General features: G+C 34.2%; 1 protein-coding gene across 3 annotated transcripts in view; it reads right to left on the bottom strand.

The window, feature by feature from the left end:
- Positions 1–18,822, bottom strand: part of Su(var)3-3 (lysine-specific histone demethylase Su(var)3-3) — a 342,080-nt gene that overhangs the window by 143,357 nt on the left and 179,901 nt on the right. The window contains exon 10 of one of the 3 annotated variants that reach the window (XM_066282996.1): positions 9,470–9,634. The exons of 1 other annotated variant lie outside the window; for it this stretch is intronic. In XM_066282996.1, coding sequence (XP_066139093.1) covers positions 9,477–9,634 — 158 coding nt within the window. In that variant the 3' untranslated portion in view covers positions 9,470–9,476. Of the gene's footprint in view, positions 1–9,469; positions 9,635–9,670; positions 9,715–18,822 lie in introns of those variants that run through there. One more of the 3 variants, XM_066282999.1, reaches the window with a different exon arrangement.

Below are 18,822 nucleotides of genomic sequence, written 5' to 3'. Positions count from 1 at the left end.
TCGTGATATGTTACGACTTTATTTCATATACCACAGAATTTCTGTGCATGCCAATGAATCATATCATCAAGAATATCTTGAAAGATGGCAGGCGCATTATTCATATTTTTACCGGTTGGTACGAAATTTGGTAGAATGTGGTGCATTTGGTTTGTTGTTACCATGGTAACAGTTATGTCCAAGTAGTATTTTGTTATTGTATTTATTAAAATTGCATTTTGCACTACTAAGTTAGTTTTTACTACACGTGTGCACACTATTTAATTTATAAAATCAAAGACTTTTTAAAAATGCAATAAAAAATACAGGTCTGTATTTAGAAAAATGAAGTTGATAATGGTATCCAGTTTCCGAAACGTTGCATGTAAAATTTAATACAACCATCTTATAAAAGAGCAAAAATGCCCATGAAAAAGGGAAATTCATTTTCAAAAATTCTCTCCAAATAACTTCAAAAACAAATAAAAGCCGTTGGTAAAAATTTTAGTTTTTTTCGAGTATCTTTGGAAGTAATCGAAATTTACCGAATTTTAAAACGGCATTTAACAAAGCAGTAAAATGCGCAGCTTTGCCTCAATCTAAGTGACCTCGTATCTCTTATAGTTTTCATGATCTTCATGGTGGGCAGCGAATATGAATTATCCTGTATAGTAGAAGAAATTTTTAAAAATTAGGATAGTTGGTTTATTAGAAACTAGATGGCCCAATGTTAAAGAGAAACAGGAATTTTTGACAAATCATCAATTTAAATATACTGTTCGACGGGATTCGTTAATCGTCTTACCAACCTGGCCCAGGTGGGGAAAGCAGACGCTATACAAATAACAAAACAGCAAAGAAAAGTTCCTTGTTTAGCGTTCAGTAGGCAAGCTGAGGAAGAGGACCTAAAATGGGACTTAGGTGTCAATAGAGCGGGTTTCTCATCTTGAATGCCGATATAGAAAGCGATGTTAACAGGTGAGAAGGATCATCGTGGTACCTATTAAGTACACTTACTTTAACACCAGGAAAGATTTCTTTGCAATTGAAACCAGTTCTTTATTAGAATAAATCATTGAGGAACGAAACCATGCGAAGAAGAGTTTTTTTATACATTCAACATTTGGTGAAACAAACTCCACGGCTACAGAAATAAAGCTTTAATGGTCGTTTAAGTGACGAAAATAATAATTTGGGATTAGATTAAATATTGGCAGCCAAGAAAATGTATAATAATTATTGAAAAATATCTCAACTTGAATTGTTTTCATATGTACAGGATAGGCCACAAAGCGAGGTAAACCGGATGATATAGAACTGACCCGAAGAAAGGGAGAATTTTTCCCATTGTGGACTATAAAACCTATCCAGATAAAGGTTTCCGGTCTGCTTTGATTGCCCACATAAACCGAAGTCAGACAAGAAATTGATCGTAATATTAATGCACAATCCGATAGTTGAGGGACTGCAGGAGCAGAAACAGGATGAATTCAAAACTCCAGGAATGTAGAGAAGCTTTTCAGGAACAGACAGGCATGAAGGAGGTCATCCCATGTTGGGTATAGGATAACAAAGGGGTCGAGGAAAATGAACGAATCGATAAGCTGGCCAGGCGGGGGTACCAATTGTACTTCAACGGAACTGAACCATCCCTGGAAGTTAGTAAAAGGTACGTCTATTGCATGCTTCAAACATGGGCGTGAGAAAGAGCAAAGGCAAGCTGAATACATTCGGCGGGATATAGACAAACCAAAAAGATTTAGTTCGACCTGGAGACATCCACGGAGTCATAGCTACTGAGTAGGAGTCAGCAATGCATCGGGGACTCAGTAGGAGTCCTCGCAGATAACTGAATACTGAACAAACATATGCATTTCCTGGTAACAGAGGTCAGCCCACTCTGCCTACATTGTGATGCGGGAGAAGAATGTTCATGTCTTTCCTTAAGAGTATGCAATAAATAGGCATGTCTTAAGGCTAAAAATTTCCAAATCAGCTTTCTTCGCCAACCCCCTGTCCCCCGTCCCATTCCCAAGGAATATTGAAAAATTGTTTTTGATAATTATATTGAAATATAATTAAATTGTATTAGTATTAATAATTAACATAGATATTAAAATAATCATTAAATATTGAATACTAAAAATTTTCGATTACTTCAAGCGTTCTTTTAAATTTTGAATTTTTTGACGTGACGAGCACGCGTGGGGTAGATACTAATTAGGCAATTTCTATATATTTTTTTTACAGAACTGCTATTTTGGTACATACCTACTAAATTACTATACATATACATGGGAGGTCTTGTTTACTTGTCTTCGAAGTAAAAAAAATTAAGAAGAAATCAGATTAAATTCCTTATAATTTTAACTATTTTATGCGGGACTTCTGTCGGTCTCTTTAAACCAAATTTCGAAATAGTGGTTAAATCCCAGAAAGCTCCCATATAAGCAAGCAAAGAGAGGTAATGTTTTACGGCGCACCCCATTAAAATCAGCGGACGGACACTAAGCACCGTGTACATGACAAGGCGCAGTCCCGCGAGCCGGGAGACACACAATTACAAAATGTTTACATAACATTGGGGCCGATTCATGTACCCATCCAGTTCTCATGTTTCTTTAATGAGCGGCCCCAGCAACGGATGCGCATCACTTTTCAAACGAGACTTAAGTAAGTCGTTCCTTGAAGATTCCAAAAAAATGTTAAACCTGGTTTTCCCATAAGTTTCTCCGTCTACCCATAAAGGTCTATTAGACACAGTGCCTTCAGCGTATGATTTGCTGTCATTATCCCATGAATTTTATTGTTCTTAATTCCCTCTTCAATTTTTTATAGCTCCCTAATCGAGCAAGATACAAAGCTTGGAAGCTGCAAATATAGTAAAGTTTGAAAAGGTTCTTATATGAAATTAGCATGAAGCAAAGCGTGTCGGCAAGAACTTCCGCAATCCACAAATAATAAATAATTCGAACGCATGTCTCTCCAAACAATAAATTACCCTAAGCAGGTGATAAATGAATCAACCCAATGTTGAAGACAACTTGAGATAAACCTCTTGCTTTCGCGTATATATTTGAATTCACAAGACGAATTAAGCAACATTGTTGCCGGATTTTTGTTTCCATGGACTTTTCCACGATCTGTCTTCTGCACCCGAACTAATCCAGTGTTAAAGCTTATAAACTAAAGGATGATGGAGCGTATCCACCCAAATTACACACCGTGACACCGCGAACAATGGGTCTTTATGAAAGCCGATACTACCGACTTTTACACCTAAACATTTTTTGTTATGAGATTTGTTTCTCACGTCTGAACATTCAAGATTTAGTTACATATAGATTTGTTGTAAATATATAAATTCTTGTTTTATATCTTGCATACAAATCGTAAAGAGAGCAAAAGGAATTGACCGCTTTTGAAATGCGGCAACTAATTATCTGGGAAACCTCCCATATAGGAAAAACACCGCTACTTCTGCTGGGATAGTTTATTAAATAGGAAGTTATTATTATCGTAAAATGGTTCCATTATTCTAACCAGATTAGATTATGTAAGTTTAAGGAAACTCGGATATTAATTTACTGGCTCTTCACGTGCGGGAATCTCAGTGCAGGGAATTAATTATGAAGTTGGTTTTACTAACATATTACCTTTCCTGTGTAGAAACAACAATAATTGTGCAGTATAATTAATAATAATTTTATAATAACTGATGTATATACCATAATGGTGTGTATTCTCAATTCGCAATTAAGATATCATCAAATTATTACAGCTTTACAATATCTCAATGTTGTTAACAAAGTTATCTTCATTTCCGAAGATTCCATCGGTGTCACGAAAAGGGGAATAGTAAAAATGAAAAAAAAAAAAAAACAAGCAATCCAGTTATCCAATAATGAGCAATCAAGGGCTCAAGGTTAAATTTGGGTGTTAACCATCGTGTTTAGAACATTTTCTGTTACCCAAAAATTCATCGGGGATACCCACGAGATGGTATTATAAAATTCGGAGGAGACATAAGGAGCTGGTTTCAGAGTCCGGAATATGAGAGTAAAAATATAAAATAAACTCAAAGTGGGGCACCAACAAAAATATAAATCATTAAAATGTAAAAGTATGTATTTTAAGTTAAATTAGTAGAACAATTTCTAAAACCCAATAGCACCAGTAAGTACTTTATTTAGTTAGTAGTGTTAGTTCGGGTTAGTATGAAGAAATCCCGACGAACCTCGTCAGAGATACAAATACGTGAAGAACTACATGTGCAGGACCAGACAAACCAAAGAAGGAAAAGAGAAAGAACCATAAAAGCTAATCCAAATGTGAGCCCCCCATCACTCATCCAAAACATAAATTCAGGGGAGTAAACGTAAAAAAAGACACATCTTCGATGCAAAGCAGCATACGGAAGACAAATATAAACGCAGCCAAAAGGACAAATGCTTAAAAAGCCGCAGAGCTGTGACATGAATAAACACAACGGGACACCTACGGGACTACCAGACATTAAAAAATAACTATAAAACTGGAACGATTGTCAAAAGAACTAATCACATTAAAGAACTCTTCTTGGAAAATCCCATGCGAAGGGCTGATGGAAAAGGACATAAGAGGAAAGGGGTATTAAAAAATAAAAAAAGACATGTAAACAAAAATCAAAATAGTGTTTGATGAATGCATCATTAAACACACAGTTTTACCGATTTAATGTCAAGTCGCGACGGTAATACTAATAGAAATCCAAAGAAATCCTCTGATGTCTTTCGAACGTATACACAAATCTGCTTGTGAAACATAATGGCAAAAGTCTTAGAGAATTTAATCAGGACCAAACGAGAAGGGGAAATTGGAGAGAGACCGCTACATGAATATCAGTACGGTTTCAAAAAGAAATAGAGTACCGTTTATACCCTACCTAAGGGAGGGAAATAGTGAGAACACACAAGCAAATCAGTTACCTACATAGCTGTGGTGTTATGCTCACATTGGTCATGTTTGAGTGTCTAGAGAAATCGACGGTCAGCATATACGTAATTAACATAATTAAATCGTACTTAACGGAACGGAAAGTAATTTTAAACGCTAAAGATGTAGCATTTAATTTTTGGAAAGTTTCGCAGGAACCTGTCTCCAGTACCATCTTATGGAACTTAGGACGGGGATTATCCGACTTCAACGCGCTTATCATTGTTAACTTTTAATCACAAACGTAAATTGTTTGCATATTGCAAGAATGAAAAAGTTCGCTGGAATACATGGGAATGATAATTGGACAACATTTCAAAGGTGACAGAACATCTGCAGAGAAGTAGTGAAAGAGCAAATAGCACAATTAAAACGCTCTCCAGAATTACTCTAACCGTCACACAGTGGATTGATCGTTATAATATACTTCAAGGCACATTAAGGATTACTTTCAAAAGTAAAAATACTCCATTAAACAATTAAATTGAAACAATTACACTTCAGTACAAAAAAGTAATTCTTCTTCGAATTTTTTCCGGGTAGATACAAATTCTACAACTGTAAAATAATTAAAGTCCCAAAATGTATAAAATTATTGGTTGTATTTATCGTGAATAAATAAATTTTGAAAAACCGCACAAGACTAGGTTGCCTGGAAAATTCGGAATAATTTTCATAAGAATGAAATTTCATACCGCGACTAGTTTAAAGCAAAAACCAAGGGAATTCTTCAGAATTGGAAATTAAAATGCAAATGGGCATAAAGTCACTGAAAACGTCGCTCAGAACAAATGTTAAACACCAGTTGGTTCAATATTTCAGAACAGAGAGTACACATTTTTCCGGTAAGAAACGTTTTTGGTTCATCCTGACTTGAGACGAAAATCAAGTGGAAACTTTAACATTTCTAAACGAGGTAGAGAGCATAAAATTATGGAAAAATCCAACTCATTTTCTCCTAGGAAATGGCAGTTGGTATCACCCAAGTTTACTTGAAGGAGTTGAAACATACTACATATAGTTGTTTCTTGATTAAACGTTTCGTCTTTGTGGTTACCTTACTTTAAAATTATGATAATATACATATGTATACAAAAAAATCAAAGAGTGGTAAATTCAGTTTATTTTCCCCTTGAGTACTCGACTCTTGATAACATCTTGATATTAGATAAAAACCATTTGAATATTCTTCCCAATTTTGGATGGGGAATGCGCGGTTTAAAATTATTCTTAATTTCAATTCGTATTTACACTAACAAATGCCTTCGGTATCACCTGATATTAGCCAAAAATCAACTTGGAAAATATTTTGGAATTTTAAAACAACCTGGTGGATATAAACGGAATGGAAATTTTGGGATATTTGCATCCCTTAAAAGGGCCCTTACTATCTTCTATATTGAGAGATAGTAAACAAATTACACTGTAAAGTGTTGTGAGACATCCAGATCTCGATATTTCCGCACTAAAAATTGTCCTTAGTACGCCTTACTTTCCAACAAAAATCAATTGGATAGTCAACTCAAAAACTGAGGATGTCAGTTTAAATTTAAAATTTGTAGCGTTCAAGAGGAACTAGATATAGTGGATATGAAGTATGAACTACATTATGAAATGAAAACCGGCAAGCAAATCACAAGAACATCTCCAGTTTGTAATTTTACTATTTGTTCTTCGTATTCATTGTAGTTTTTCCTGCTTAAATGCTAAACATTCAAAATTTAAATTTCTATATAGAATCCTAGCATATTTCTCCTGGGGAAAACACTCGTGATATCAAATTGGCTTCAACGGTATCAATTGGTTTGAATTAAATCAATTGAATGTTGCAGAATCAGAAACTGATATGCAAGAACTGATATCACAGGAAATTTATTTTGTTCTTTAAGAAATTCCCGCAGTACCCTCCCAGTCCTACAAAAAAATTTTGCTTTATTTCGTCATTGAGAACGTGCTGCTCTTATTGAAGACAAAAAGTTTCTAAATAAATTCCAGAAAGGCACTTGAAGGAGTAAAGATATGAGCTCAATCTTCATTCATCTAAGTACCTCTTGAACAGAACTTTGATATTTTCTTCATTTCAGATAAAAAATATAATAAACGTATCAAAACATAATAACGAGAAACCGGGTAAAAAGTCACAAGATAATTTTAGAGAGAGAATTTTGCTTAGAACTTCGCCTCAGAACCGCCCTGATTTTAGACAAAAATTGACGAATTACGTCATAATTTATAAACGAGGCTTTAATCGTAAAATCAGTGAAAAATTCAACTTGTCTCGCCCTGGAAAGGATCTCTGGTGATATTCAAATTATAAACAATGAGCTGCCAAATATTAAAGACTACTTTGAGGGTTTACTATACTGCGTGACACAAATAAGAACACCCGTAAAAATGGTTTTATTTAAATGACTTTTAGCATGCCTTTGTCTCACACTAAAACAACTAATTCATTAAAAACTGAACGAATTTAATTGTTAAAAACCAAAAAAAAATTAATAATCTCTCAGTCTTTCGTGATGTCTTATACATTCCTGTACACATCTAGACACGGGTCTAATTCGGTGATTAATTTCCTCTTGGAGGATCTTATTCCAGGCTTATTGGATAACACAACAGCGCCGCTAGGCTTTGTCGGAGATTAGACAAATTATGCAACCTTCTACCTACAATATCCTATACATGTTCAATGGATGAGGAGTCTGGAAATCGAAGTGGCCAAAATAACAAATTGATTGCATTTTGCTGCAAGAGGTTCATAGTCACTCTAACCACAAGTAGTCGTGCACTGTCTTGCTGGAAAACTGGAATAGAATTCCCATATAAGTCACGAGATGAGATTTCAGGAATTTTTGGATGTATCGTTGAGCTGTCATACTGTCTTTAATAAATATTAAAGGTAACCTGTTACTATATGCAATAGCATCCCAAACCATTACCCAAACAGTGTGATGAACATGTCTCTGTATTGTAACCTGAGCATCGCGTCTTTCACGCCGTCTTTTTTTTACTCTTATCTAATCTTCATGTTTACCCAAACAGAATCTGAATTCGTCACTAAATACGATATTATCCCAGATTCCAATGAATCCGTTCTCTGCATCTCTGCAGTCGATCTTGGGAATGGTTTAAAATGAGGGGTAACACAAGATGGGGACGGAAGGAAATCAGTCCAAAACTTCTTACTCAGCGATAAATGGTTCGAATTCCAATGGGTCTTCCATATTCATCAAACCACTTATCCGCCAGGGTCCTCGACGAGACAAATCCATCTCTTAGGGCCATAATTCGAAGGCGGCGATCTTGGCGTTTTGTAGTTCTTTGGAATCATCCAGTAACTCTTTTTCTGCCTGTTTGCTCTTCTGGGAATCATGCCTGACAACATCTCATTGTAGTGTTTATGTTGTAAAATCCTTTTTAAGCAGATCAACCAATGGTGTGACAGTAAAAATCCAATTGTAAGCGTAATTAGTTGAACCTTTATTTTTACTATCAACGATCGTTATATAAACCCGACAGACGATAGACTAACTAACTTTTCTATACTACTCTTATCGCTAAGCCAGGAAAAGGGGAAAAAGCACTAGCCTAAGGAATAATCATATTTAGGCCGATCGTTCTTTGAGGCATTGATAACATTGCATCATATATCTGTGAATTGGAATGCGCTTTATTCGTTGTTTTGGACTGAATATTCCAACAGTTTACACTACGGTTCAATCTAATGGCTATTTCTTTGAGTGACCGACCAGCCTCTCGCAGACCCACTATTCGACTTCTCTCACACTCACTCAATTGATGAGAATTTCGCTATGTTCTGCATCTAGACATATTTTATTAATCTAAAAGTATTTTCCAAGCACTCTATACACCAGTAAATGATATTTTGCTGCCATATTGCTGATATTTTATTGCAATTTTTATAGTAAAAAAAACAATATTATATATAACTGATAATTCCTAAATTCATTGATAAATATAGCTGAAAATTTAATCGTTCTTTTGTGTTCGCATATACAAACATGCATACCAAAATTATTTAAATAAAACCATTTTTACGAGGTGTTCTCTTTTTAATATCACGCAGTATATTAATTGTACGACATGTATATCAGAAATATAACTATTAAGGACACAAAAAGTAACCGTATCGAAAACATACTGCTGCTAAGGTTATTACTGCTATTCAGAGTATGGTATATTAACAATAGACCAATGTCAGTGTTGCCCATCACCGAAACCAATTTTTACTAATTTCGGTATTATTACAGTATATACTATTTGTTTCGTTACAAAATAAGTAATAATTAATTGAAATTGTAGCAAACATTTTTGAAGTACTTCCTTATGGGATCGTTGAATGCTTTACGATATCAACGAATACTTAAGACAACTTTCTAGTCATTTTAAGTTATGCAATAAATGAAAAAAATTTTAAGGTTAATTTATGAATTCTCGAAAAAAGTTAATAAAATAACATGAAATGGCCAAGGCAGAAAAGTCAATGTACCTGTTAATTTACATTAGAAAAAATTATACGATTGATTTTTCAAATCACAGCCATTTGACCATTTCAAAACAGATCCGTCGGGAAAAATTGCGGTTTCGGTTGCGACTGGCGTTGTTTTTGTATTGGCCATATAATCGTAGTTTTGACTAAAAGAATGTCGGACGGACACTCCTTTAAACGGAAAATATTTACAAACCTGCATTCTTGACCCCCTAGGTTTCTTTAGGTTGACGGCAAAAAGTACATCTTACCTGAAACAAAATAGAATGCTCAATTAATTATTAATATTCCATCGAAGTATGCAATTTTCGTTGCGAACGACGCAATTCGCCACGGCAATTCAGGCAAAAAATCGCGTCATAAACATATCGCTTAAAATCGATTTGCCCACTAACGATAATACCCAGCTCTATTGTTCGGTAAACAAATAAAACCAGTTCTCAATTTAATAATATAGATCAATTGACCCGATATGGAAAAAAATGCACGAAAAACCTGATCGTATTTAGCAGGATAATATTATTGAAATAAAAACAGGTCCCGTCATTTCGCCTTCAACGTATTTATGTATTTAGTTTGCAGGACGTATCAATTACGGATATATCATCAAGACATTCCATAAACTCTGTACACAAAGAGACATAAGTGACGGTGGTTCTTTAGGAGAATAACGTCATGCATGTTGCCCTATAAAAAAAAACGACTTCTTGGTTCCTCATCTCCGATATAACCAATAATTTGGCGATAAAGCGAGCGGCTGTTGGATTCGAGTCGGGGAATGTTTAATAACGTGAGCGCAGCACGAATTTTCACCACAAAGACGGTTCCTGGAATAATTTAGAAGACGGCGATAAATCAATATGGTGAGATCGTCCTCCCACTGGAATTTTGAGCAAATAATCTGTTGGCTATGGACAATAATGCCTTCTTCAAAGTTCCGTCAGTCTTCAACTAAGCAATATCCTTGTAAATGACTCAAAGTTGATCAGCAATTTTGTCCGCCATTGTGGAGAGTCGTAGTAATGACGTCACCGCCTAGTAGGTAAAAGTTGAAACTCCCACTCATCAGCAGAGCATAAATCACGGTATAATGACCAGGTACGTAAACACTAATTTCACGGGTCCATTGTGCTGAACCGATTTTATTTATCTTCATTATCACTAGAGTAAGTCTTTTGGTTACTGTCATGTTATGGCGCCTTGGTATTTATTAATTGTTTACCAGCGATAAAATTGTTGGTTATTATGTGTTGGAATATTCAGTCCAAAACAACGAATAAAGCGCATTCCTATTCACGGGGCCTAAATATGATTATTGCTTAGGCTAGTGCCTTTTTCACCTTTTCCTAGCTTAGCGATAAGAGCAGCGAAAGCAGAGTCAGTCAGTCTATCGTCAGTCGGGCTTAAATGACGATCGTTGACAATAAAAATAAAGGTCCAACTAATTACTATTACAATTGCATTTTTACTTTTACACCCTTGGTCGGTCTGGATAAAAAGAATTTTACAACATTATGAACCAATATTGATAGTTCTTTGATAGCTGAGGAGTCAGGCGGAGTCGATACAATCAGGTTTCCTCATAAAAAAAGCTAGCAATAGCAGTTTGTAATGGCTTAATGCAACATCTGTAAAAAGAATCTCAAGAATTTATGAAAGTTTGGGCCAATTGGGCAGACTCAGGCAAATCACAGAGTAAAAATTTAATTATGTACAACAATGATTTCATACGAAAAACTAAAAACGTTTATGGTTGACTTTGGTAGAGAGCGCATCAATGTCCCCAATAACATAATCGCAAATTTATATTATCGCACAGTAATATTTCAACGTGGTAAAGAGAGAAATGCATAGGGTTCTTTCGTTAATCCACACGGATATTTCATCCCCTAGAAAACCCAGTAACTAGTTAAGTTATTTCATATTCAAATTGTGAAGTCCTAGAATTTTTGGGGATCATTCACATGTTTTTTCAACTGAAATGTATCCATTCTCAGTTTTTTCAACTTCTATCTGGGCCGCATATTAACATTAAAATTTCAAGGTAACCAGGCACAACTTCGGACTATCACAGAATAGAATTTTTCTGAAATTAGAATATCCAGATTGAGATATTTGAAGAATAATTTCGATATTCGATTGCAATGTGTAGATTATTAAATTTAATTTAGGTTGTTTTACGGAAACTCCGAGATAATAAATAAATTTGCAAAGTATGGTCCGACATGTTGATCCATACTCTCCTCAATAACAAAACTAAATGATTTCTAATTGCTACTTAATTGTATTCAACTTTTCTTTTGATCATCATAGAGTAAAATTTTAGAGAAAATCGTCTGAACTTTTTATATACCAAATGGTACAGTGTTTAAATAATAACCTCTTTAATATTTACGTGATTTAACCGTACTCTTCTACAAGTATTGAAGTATTCAAGAGTAACAAGGCTTTTTATCACAAAACTGTACTAAAGTTTTTTATTCTTTATAAGATGGTTGTTTGAATTCATTTGGCAGAAAGATATAAAATGGCTTTGTTGCTTACTTAGAACCTGAACCTTTTAGATCGTGTAAAAGCAAATATTAAAATTCAAAGGTGGATTTCATTTAAACTCTTCGACCAATTTTTTTTTATGTTAGTAAAAATCCTTTGGACAATGGTCTTTCAGTCATCATAAAAAGTTTTATATTTAATGTTTTGAAAATTAGAAAAATTACTCTTGATAAGCGTGAGCACCCTCGAAGCGCATTCGCCAAGCATGGGCTAGCCGTTTATTATTTAACTTAGATAGTTTGGAACAAGCAGATTTTCAGAAAATACTCATTTTATTAAGACATTGGAGGTGAAGGTTAAGAAGGTGAATATCAGCAGAATTTTTTCTAATTCAAACAGTCGATTTACATTTGGTATTCAATACGTCAAGCCCTTTGTTATTAAAAATCATGGAAAGCCAAGTACCGAACAAATGAATAATTGACATTTTTATGCAGTTTTTAACAATAATAAATAGTTTATTTTCGAATAGGCGCTCTAAAAGTCAATTCATCCTTTCATTTTTTTAATAATTCTAAAAGATTACTGAGGACTAAATTAGGTAAATAATACATAATGATTATAAAAGTTACATTCATAAATCTGTGTCAAACTTCAGTTATTATAGCATTATTTTCTACTGAAGAATATGCGAATATCGTGTTTATGTATGGAAGAGGTAATGGTAATGCATGCGGAGCTCGGGGGTTATATCAGGGAAGATATCCAGATAGGCGACTTCCTGACACCCGCGTATTCGCTAATATATATTGCCGTTTACGTAAACATAGAAATGCATCTCATCGTGGACCTAAACTAACCTGAAACTACCAGTTAACAGTACGCGGCCAATATTGATGAAGAAATTTTGGAAGTACTTAACGTTGATTCTACAAAGTGTGTCAGAGAGGTAGCGCCGCAATTAAACTTGTCTGCGTGGAAAGTTTGGACCGTTCTCAAAACCGGGAACCAACATGCTTTCCATTATATATCGTTGCAGGCTTTAAAAGACAGAGATCCGCTACAAAGGTCGAATTTGTGTCGATTTCTTTTAAAGGCCGACATCGACGATGGACTCTTTTTGAGAAGTATTCTGTAAACAAACGAGTCACAATTTACAAGCGAGGACATTACCAACCTCCATAATTTACATTTTTGGACAAAAAGTTATGCAAATCCCCACATGAAAAAATGATCCCGTTTTCAGTATAAATTTAATGCGAACGTTTGAGCAGGGATTAATGGGAAAATATTGGATGCACGTTTCTTCTTACCGAATAATTTGAATGATGAAAATTATTTACAACTTTTAAGAGATAATCTTTTCGACATTTCAGATGACGTGCAACTAAATGTAAAGGACATAATTGTGTTTCAAAACGATGCATGTCCCGCCCACAGTACTGCAACAGTAAGAATTTTTGGAGCAGAATTCCCCTAATCGTTGGATAGCCCGAAATGGTCTAATGTTATTGCCTCCTAGGTCACCTGACCTAATTCCCGTTGGTTATTATGTGTGGGGAAGAGTAGAGCAATTAGTTTATAAAGTTGAAATTCATGATCGCGAACACTTAATTGAAAGAATGAACGAATTTTCCATTCAAATGACGAAAGATACAAATTTAAGTATTATAACGAGGCAAATAAGGAAACGGGTTCGAAGTTGTACAAAAATGATCTTTGGTTATTTTGTTTCAGCACAATGGACAATATGTTTTATATATAATACATAATACAAATAGAATCACTCATGCCTTAATTGAAAGTTAATTAAAAAGAAATGGATGTACTTTTGGACTATCACAATGTAGAATAGAATTTTAGCTAAGAGAAAGACAACAGCCCATACAGACCAACGTATTAAAATTATACCCTCCAAAGATCCCGAAAAATCATCGCGCTTAATAAAGGAAGAAATTACAACTAATAGTGGTATTGAAATTAGTGATCGTACTGTGAGGCGTCGTCTATGGGATACTGGATTGTTCGGACAATTGGCAGTGAAGAAACCATTAATTTCCAAAAAAAAACCGGAAGGTCAGAATTAAGTTTGCACGCTCACATCTGTTTTGGACACCCGAAAAATGGGATACCGTCAGTGACGAAACCAAAATCAAACTGTTTCATTGGGATGGAAAAACTTATGTTCGGCGACCAATAGGAAAGAAATTTGATCCCAAGTACCAAAAGCCCATTGTTAAACATGGCGGTCAGAGTTTAATGGTATGGGGATCTTTTTCGAGATCTGGAGTTGGACTATTAGTCAAAATTGATGGAATAATGGATCGGTTTTTATACAAAAATATCCTAGAGCAGCATATGCTTCCATTTGCCGAGGAAGAAATGCTACTGGTATGGCGATTCCAACAGGATAATGATCCTAAACATCATTCGCGGTTGATTAAAAATTGGTTTATTGAAAAGCAGATAGATGTTATAGAATGGCCTTCACAATTTCCTGATTTAAATCCCATCGAACATCTGTGGGACCATTTGAAACGAAAAATTAGACAAACACACGTGTCAAATACTGAAGAATTGTGGAGGATCATACAAAAAGAATGGAAAAACATTTCTTCCTCAACGGGCCAGAATGTAATTGATTCAATGCAGCGTCGATGTCAGGCTGTCCTAGGTGCTAAGGGGTATGACACAAAATATTGAGTTTACTTAAGATGGCAGGCTCCATACCATGATATAAAAAATATTCCATACTTTTGTCCAAGTGTAATTTTTCATTTTCATTTTTCTAAAAAGTTTTTCAATTAGAAATCTTAATTTTATGTTATAATTATAGGAAATTAAATAAAGTCTCTTAAGCATTTGTGTAATTTTTGTTTATTATTTTTAATAAATATTTTATCAAATTAAAATAATATTCCATACTTATGGCCACCACTGTATATATATATATTTATAATTTCTAGAAACTTCAGTTTGTTGTTTTGAACGCAGACACATTGAGGGTGTGGCAGTTTTGTGACAGTACGACAGTTGCCAGTTTTGAAAATCACAATGTAGAATCTGCATAGACCAGTAATATTTGAAAGACCGGAAACGACAATTCTTTCAGTTAAAAAACCCTAAAGATGAATGTTTGCTCGTTTAATTTTAAAATTTCTAAAGAATTAAAGTACCAAGGCCAAGATGATTAGTAAAAACTTCAGACTATTACAAAATAAAATTTTAATTAGTTAAATCTATTAGTTATTAGTAGAGATCTTTTGTCCACAATTGATGACGCACCAGAACAATAAATGACAAGATTAAATAACTAAGTCCAACTCTGGACTACTGCATGGTAGAATTTTAACTCCAGGTAAACCTGTATTGTACCGAATTGGGTGAACCAACACAGTCGATTGCAATCTGAAACGTGTACTGTATGAATATGATATCTCTGAAGAAAAATCTCAAGAAATGTATTAAACTACCAATCTCCCGTCAGCACCAACTTTGGGCTAGCACAGCACATAATCTTTGAATGACTAATCTAATTTATCCATAAAGAAATCCAAAAATCGATAATAACATATTTCGTTTAGATTTTTCATATTACGGAACTGTTGAGTGAGAGATAATTATTCATATCTTTGGATTATCACAATGTAGAATTAATAAAATATTTAAATCTCTTTGCAAAAACAGCGAGGGACGTCAAGATAACTTAATCCTTCATGGTAACTGCCAATGACAAGGCGATTTGTCCGAGTTTCAGATCACCACGAAGTAGAATTTTAATGGGCAAGAACTATTGGTACGAACAAGTAACGATGTCTACACCCAGAGTTAGCAAGTTGACTAATTTTTGGATTTTTAAGTTTCAAAATTTCAATGGACTATATAAACTACAATTTAAACATAATTTACTTATACAGGGTGTATAACTAAAAACTTTGCCACCGGTTTATTTTGAACTACGTTAAAAACATTAAAAAGTACCACGTCGATTTTGTTTTCGAGGGGAACACACTTTAATGTTAAATGCAAATTCGCCAAAACAACCACCTTAACGCGGGGGTGCTTTCAACTTTAAAATCTTAAATGGCACTACAGGTAGAGTGACACCTGAGTCGAACGAATTTTTAATTTTAATTGTCAGCATGTAAATTTTTCAAATTTTAAATCATTTGTTAAATAATAAACTAAAGCAATCCACAAATTTTAAATTACATACAGATTAGGCAAATTACAGCGAAGTGTGAGATAGCTATGTGTATAACATTTCCACTTTTGATTTATCATATTTGCATTCATGGTTGCCCATTTTTTCAGGTTTATTTAGCAATAATTAAATTAAAATGAAAACTTCCTACAGTTCAATTAATTTCAATGTAACAATTTATTTATAAATGTTTTGTAAAAAGTATTTTAAATTTAAAAAAAAAATGTATTGATAACAAATTTTCAAATCGAAATCTTTTATTCGCAACGCAATTCTCAAAGAAGAATAAATGTCTTTAGTAATTAGTAATGTCAAAAATGATTTAATAGAGAAACGAGAGGGTGGAAATAATTTCTCTCTATTTTAAAAATGGTGATAATGCCCGGATAGCGTCAAGAATTTTTAATACATAATATACGTTAATAAATAAAAAAACAAAAATCTCTAAACACAGCTATTACCGAAATGAGACTACCGAAATTGCCCTTTTTGGCAATGTGGAAGCACATCGCAATTTAAGTATTCATAAGATCTCTGAAGTTTCGACAGTTTCTAACACAAGTTGTCAACGTATTTTAAAGCCCACAAATCCTATCTTTGTAAACTTGGATTGGATCACGAACTGAATGAAGACGATCCTGATCGGTATTTGCAATTTACTGAAGAAATAACTAACCGACTAACAAAAGATAAGAAAATTTTATATTCAATATGCTTTTCCCATGAATAATTGTCTTTTATTTCTAAAAATAAGTTAAATGTTTTTTTTCAGCAACAGATGATCTAAAACTGAAAACAAAATTACATAATGATAATTAAAATTAAAAAACTTTTTTAATTGGGGTTTCACTCGACCTATTACCATTTGAGATTCTAAAGTTGAATGCACCCCCGATGACGAAATTAGTTTAGTGAATCTGTATTTAATGCCAAAATGTGACCCTCTCAAACACAAAATTGACGTGTTGGAACAATATTTAATATTTTTATCGTAGTTCCAAACAAGCAGGGTATACCCTATACATATTTCCATATACAGGGTGTTCACTTCCAAAGGAACCACCCGATATATGTTTTGATTAGGAGGAAAATTTAAAATGATAAAAAATATCTATTTCGGTATCTAGGGGAAGTTTAATTTGACATTAGAGAGAATTGTATTGCTCATTATCTCAACCCCAGGTACCTTCACTTTAAAATATCAAACAGTACCCCCCATCGAGTGCCACATCATTGCAAGGGGAATTTAATTTGCTAAATAACTGCACCTACAAACTTGAAATCGGTTAATGGAGTCGGGAGTTACAGTGGGCTAGTGCAAAATGGCTTATTGAGATTAAATAATTTACTTTATTAAGTGGTCAAAATGTGAACCGTTATTAGCGAGGTAATAATCAAGTCGGTTTCGAAACTGGCTCAATGAACGATTTTCGAAAAAATTAATTGGCAGATGAGGTGCATTAAAATGGCCAGCAGGACCTCCAGATCCCAGTCCATTAGATTTTCCCCTATTGGGTCATTTAAAAATTAAACTGTTTAGAATCCCACTTAAAATTATTCACGAAATGAAAGATAGAAATTTCCTGGAATGCAGAAAGAAGTATTGCTAGACAAACTGTTGGCTAATGTTAAACAGATTTTATTATTGCCGCGCTAATAATAACTCGGTATGTGATCTCGATAAGCCAGTTGTACTAGTACACATTTTTTCTTCTTACTCCCGACACAATTAATCTATTTCAGTCTTCTAGGTACAGTTACATAATAAATTAATTCCACTTGGAATTATGTGCCACTTGATGAGAGCTGCCATTTGAAATCTCATAAAGATTGTAGCTGAGACTGAGGAGTTGATAGATACAATTCTCTCTAATGTTAAAAAACTTTCCTCTTAATCAAAGGGATATTTTGGGCGGCTCGTTTTAAAATGAACACCCTTTATGGGATGAACCGCAAGTTTCTCATATGTACTACGTAGAAGAAACGATTTCAACACGCCTAGTAGTAGACAAATTAAGCTGTCAGTAAAAATGATAATTTGGGCTACCCTCCGATTATCGCATTGTAGTATTTTAATGGACTAACCTGACTTTATTGCACAAGAACCGAAGGATTGATATTCACGTCCATGACGGCAGGAAGATTGAACATTAATATCAAAATAATCAGGCCCAGTTCCATTTCCAATTTTTTTAGGATTAGTCTAAGTTCTCTGCAAACATAGACGAGTAACAAATTTCAAGTAGCACCGATACGATCAAGATATTGCAGTATATTCCATTAAGACATTAAAGTTTTGATAAGTCACTCGAATGTCTTTATAGAGAAATCCAGAATAGAACTGCAAATTTTCTTCTGGTATGCTTAGATTAGAATCTGATAATCCCTAATGAACAATGAAAAAGTAGAAAAATTGAAGATAATTGCGACTACTTTAAAATTATCAGGACCGTCACTACTGTTTTAGCTTGATATCTCTGCAGAGATATCTGGACGGAATTTCTGACAGTAGGGAGGCATCCAAGTATAAAAATCAGGACCACGTTCAGGCCCCATCACAAGACAGAATTGTAAGTTCGATATATATATAACCTAGTTTCTCAATAGAGAGAAATCAACGATAATCCCTCTCTGATCTCTGTGAACACTCTCTGGTCTCTAG

The sequence above is a fragment of the Euwallacea fornicatus genome, chromosome 6 (genome assembly GCF_040115645.1).
Source record: "Euwallacea fornicatus isolate EFF26 chromosome 6, ASM4011564v1, whole genome shotgun sequence".
Classification (NCBI taxonomy): domain Eukaryota; kingdom Metazoa; phylum Arthropoda; class Insecta; order Coleoptera; family Curculionidae; genus Euwallacea; species Euwallacea fornicatus.
The sequence above is the reverse complement of the archived record's forward strand: the minus strand, read 5'-3'. Positions and strand labels throughout refer to the sequence as shown.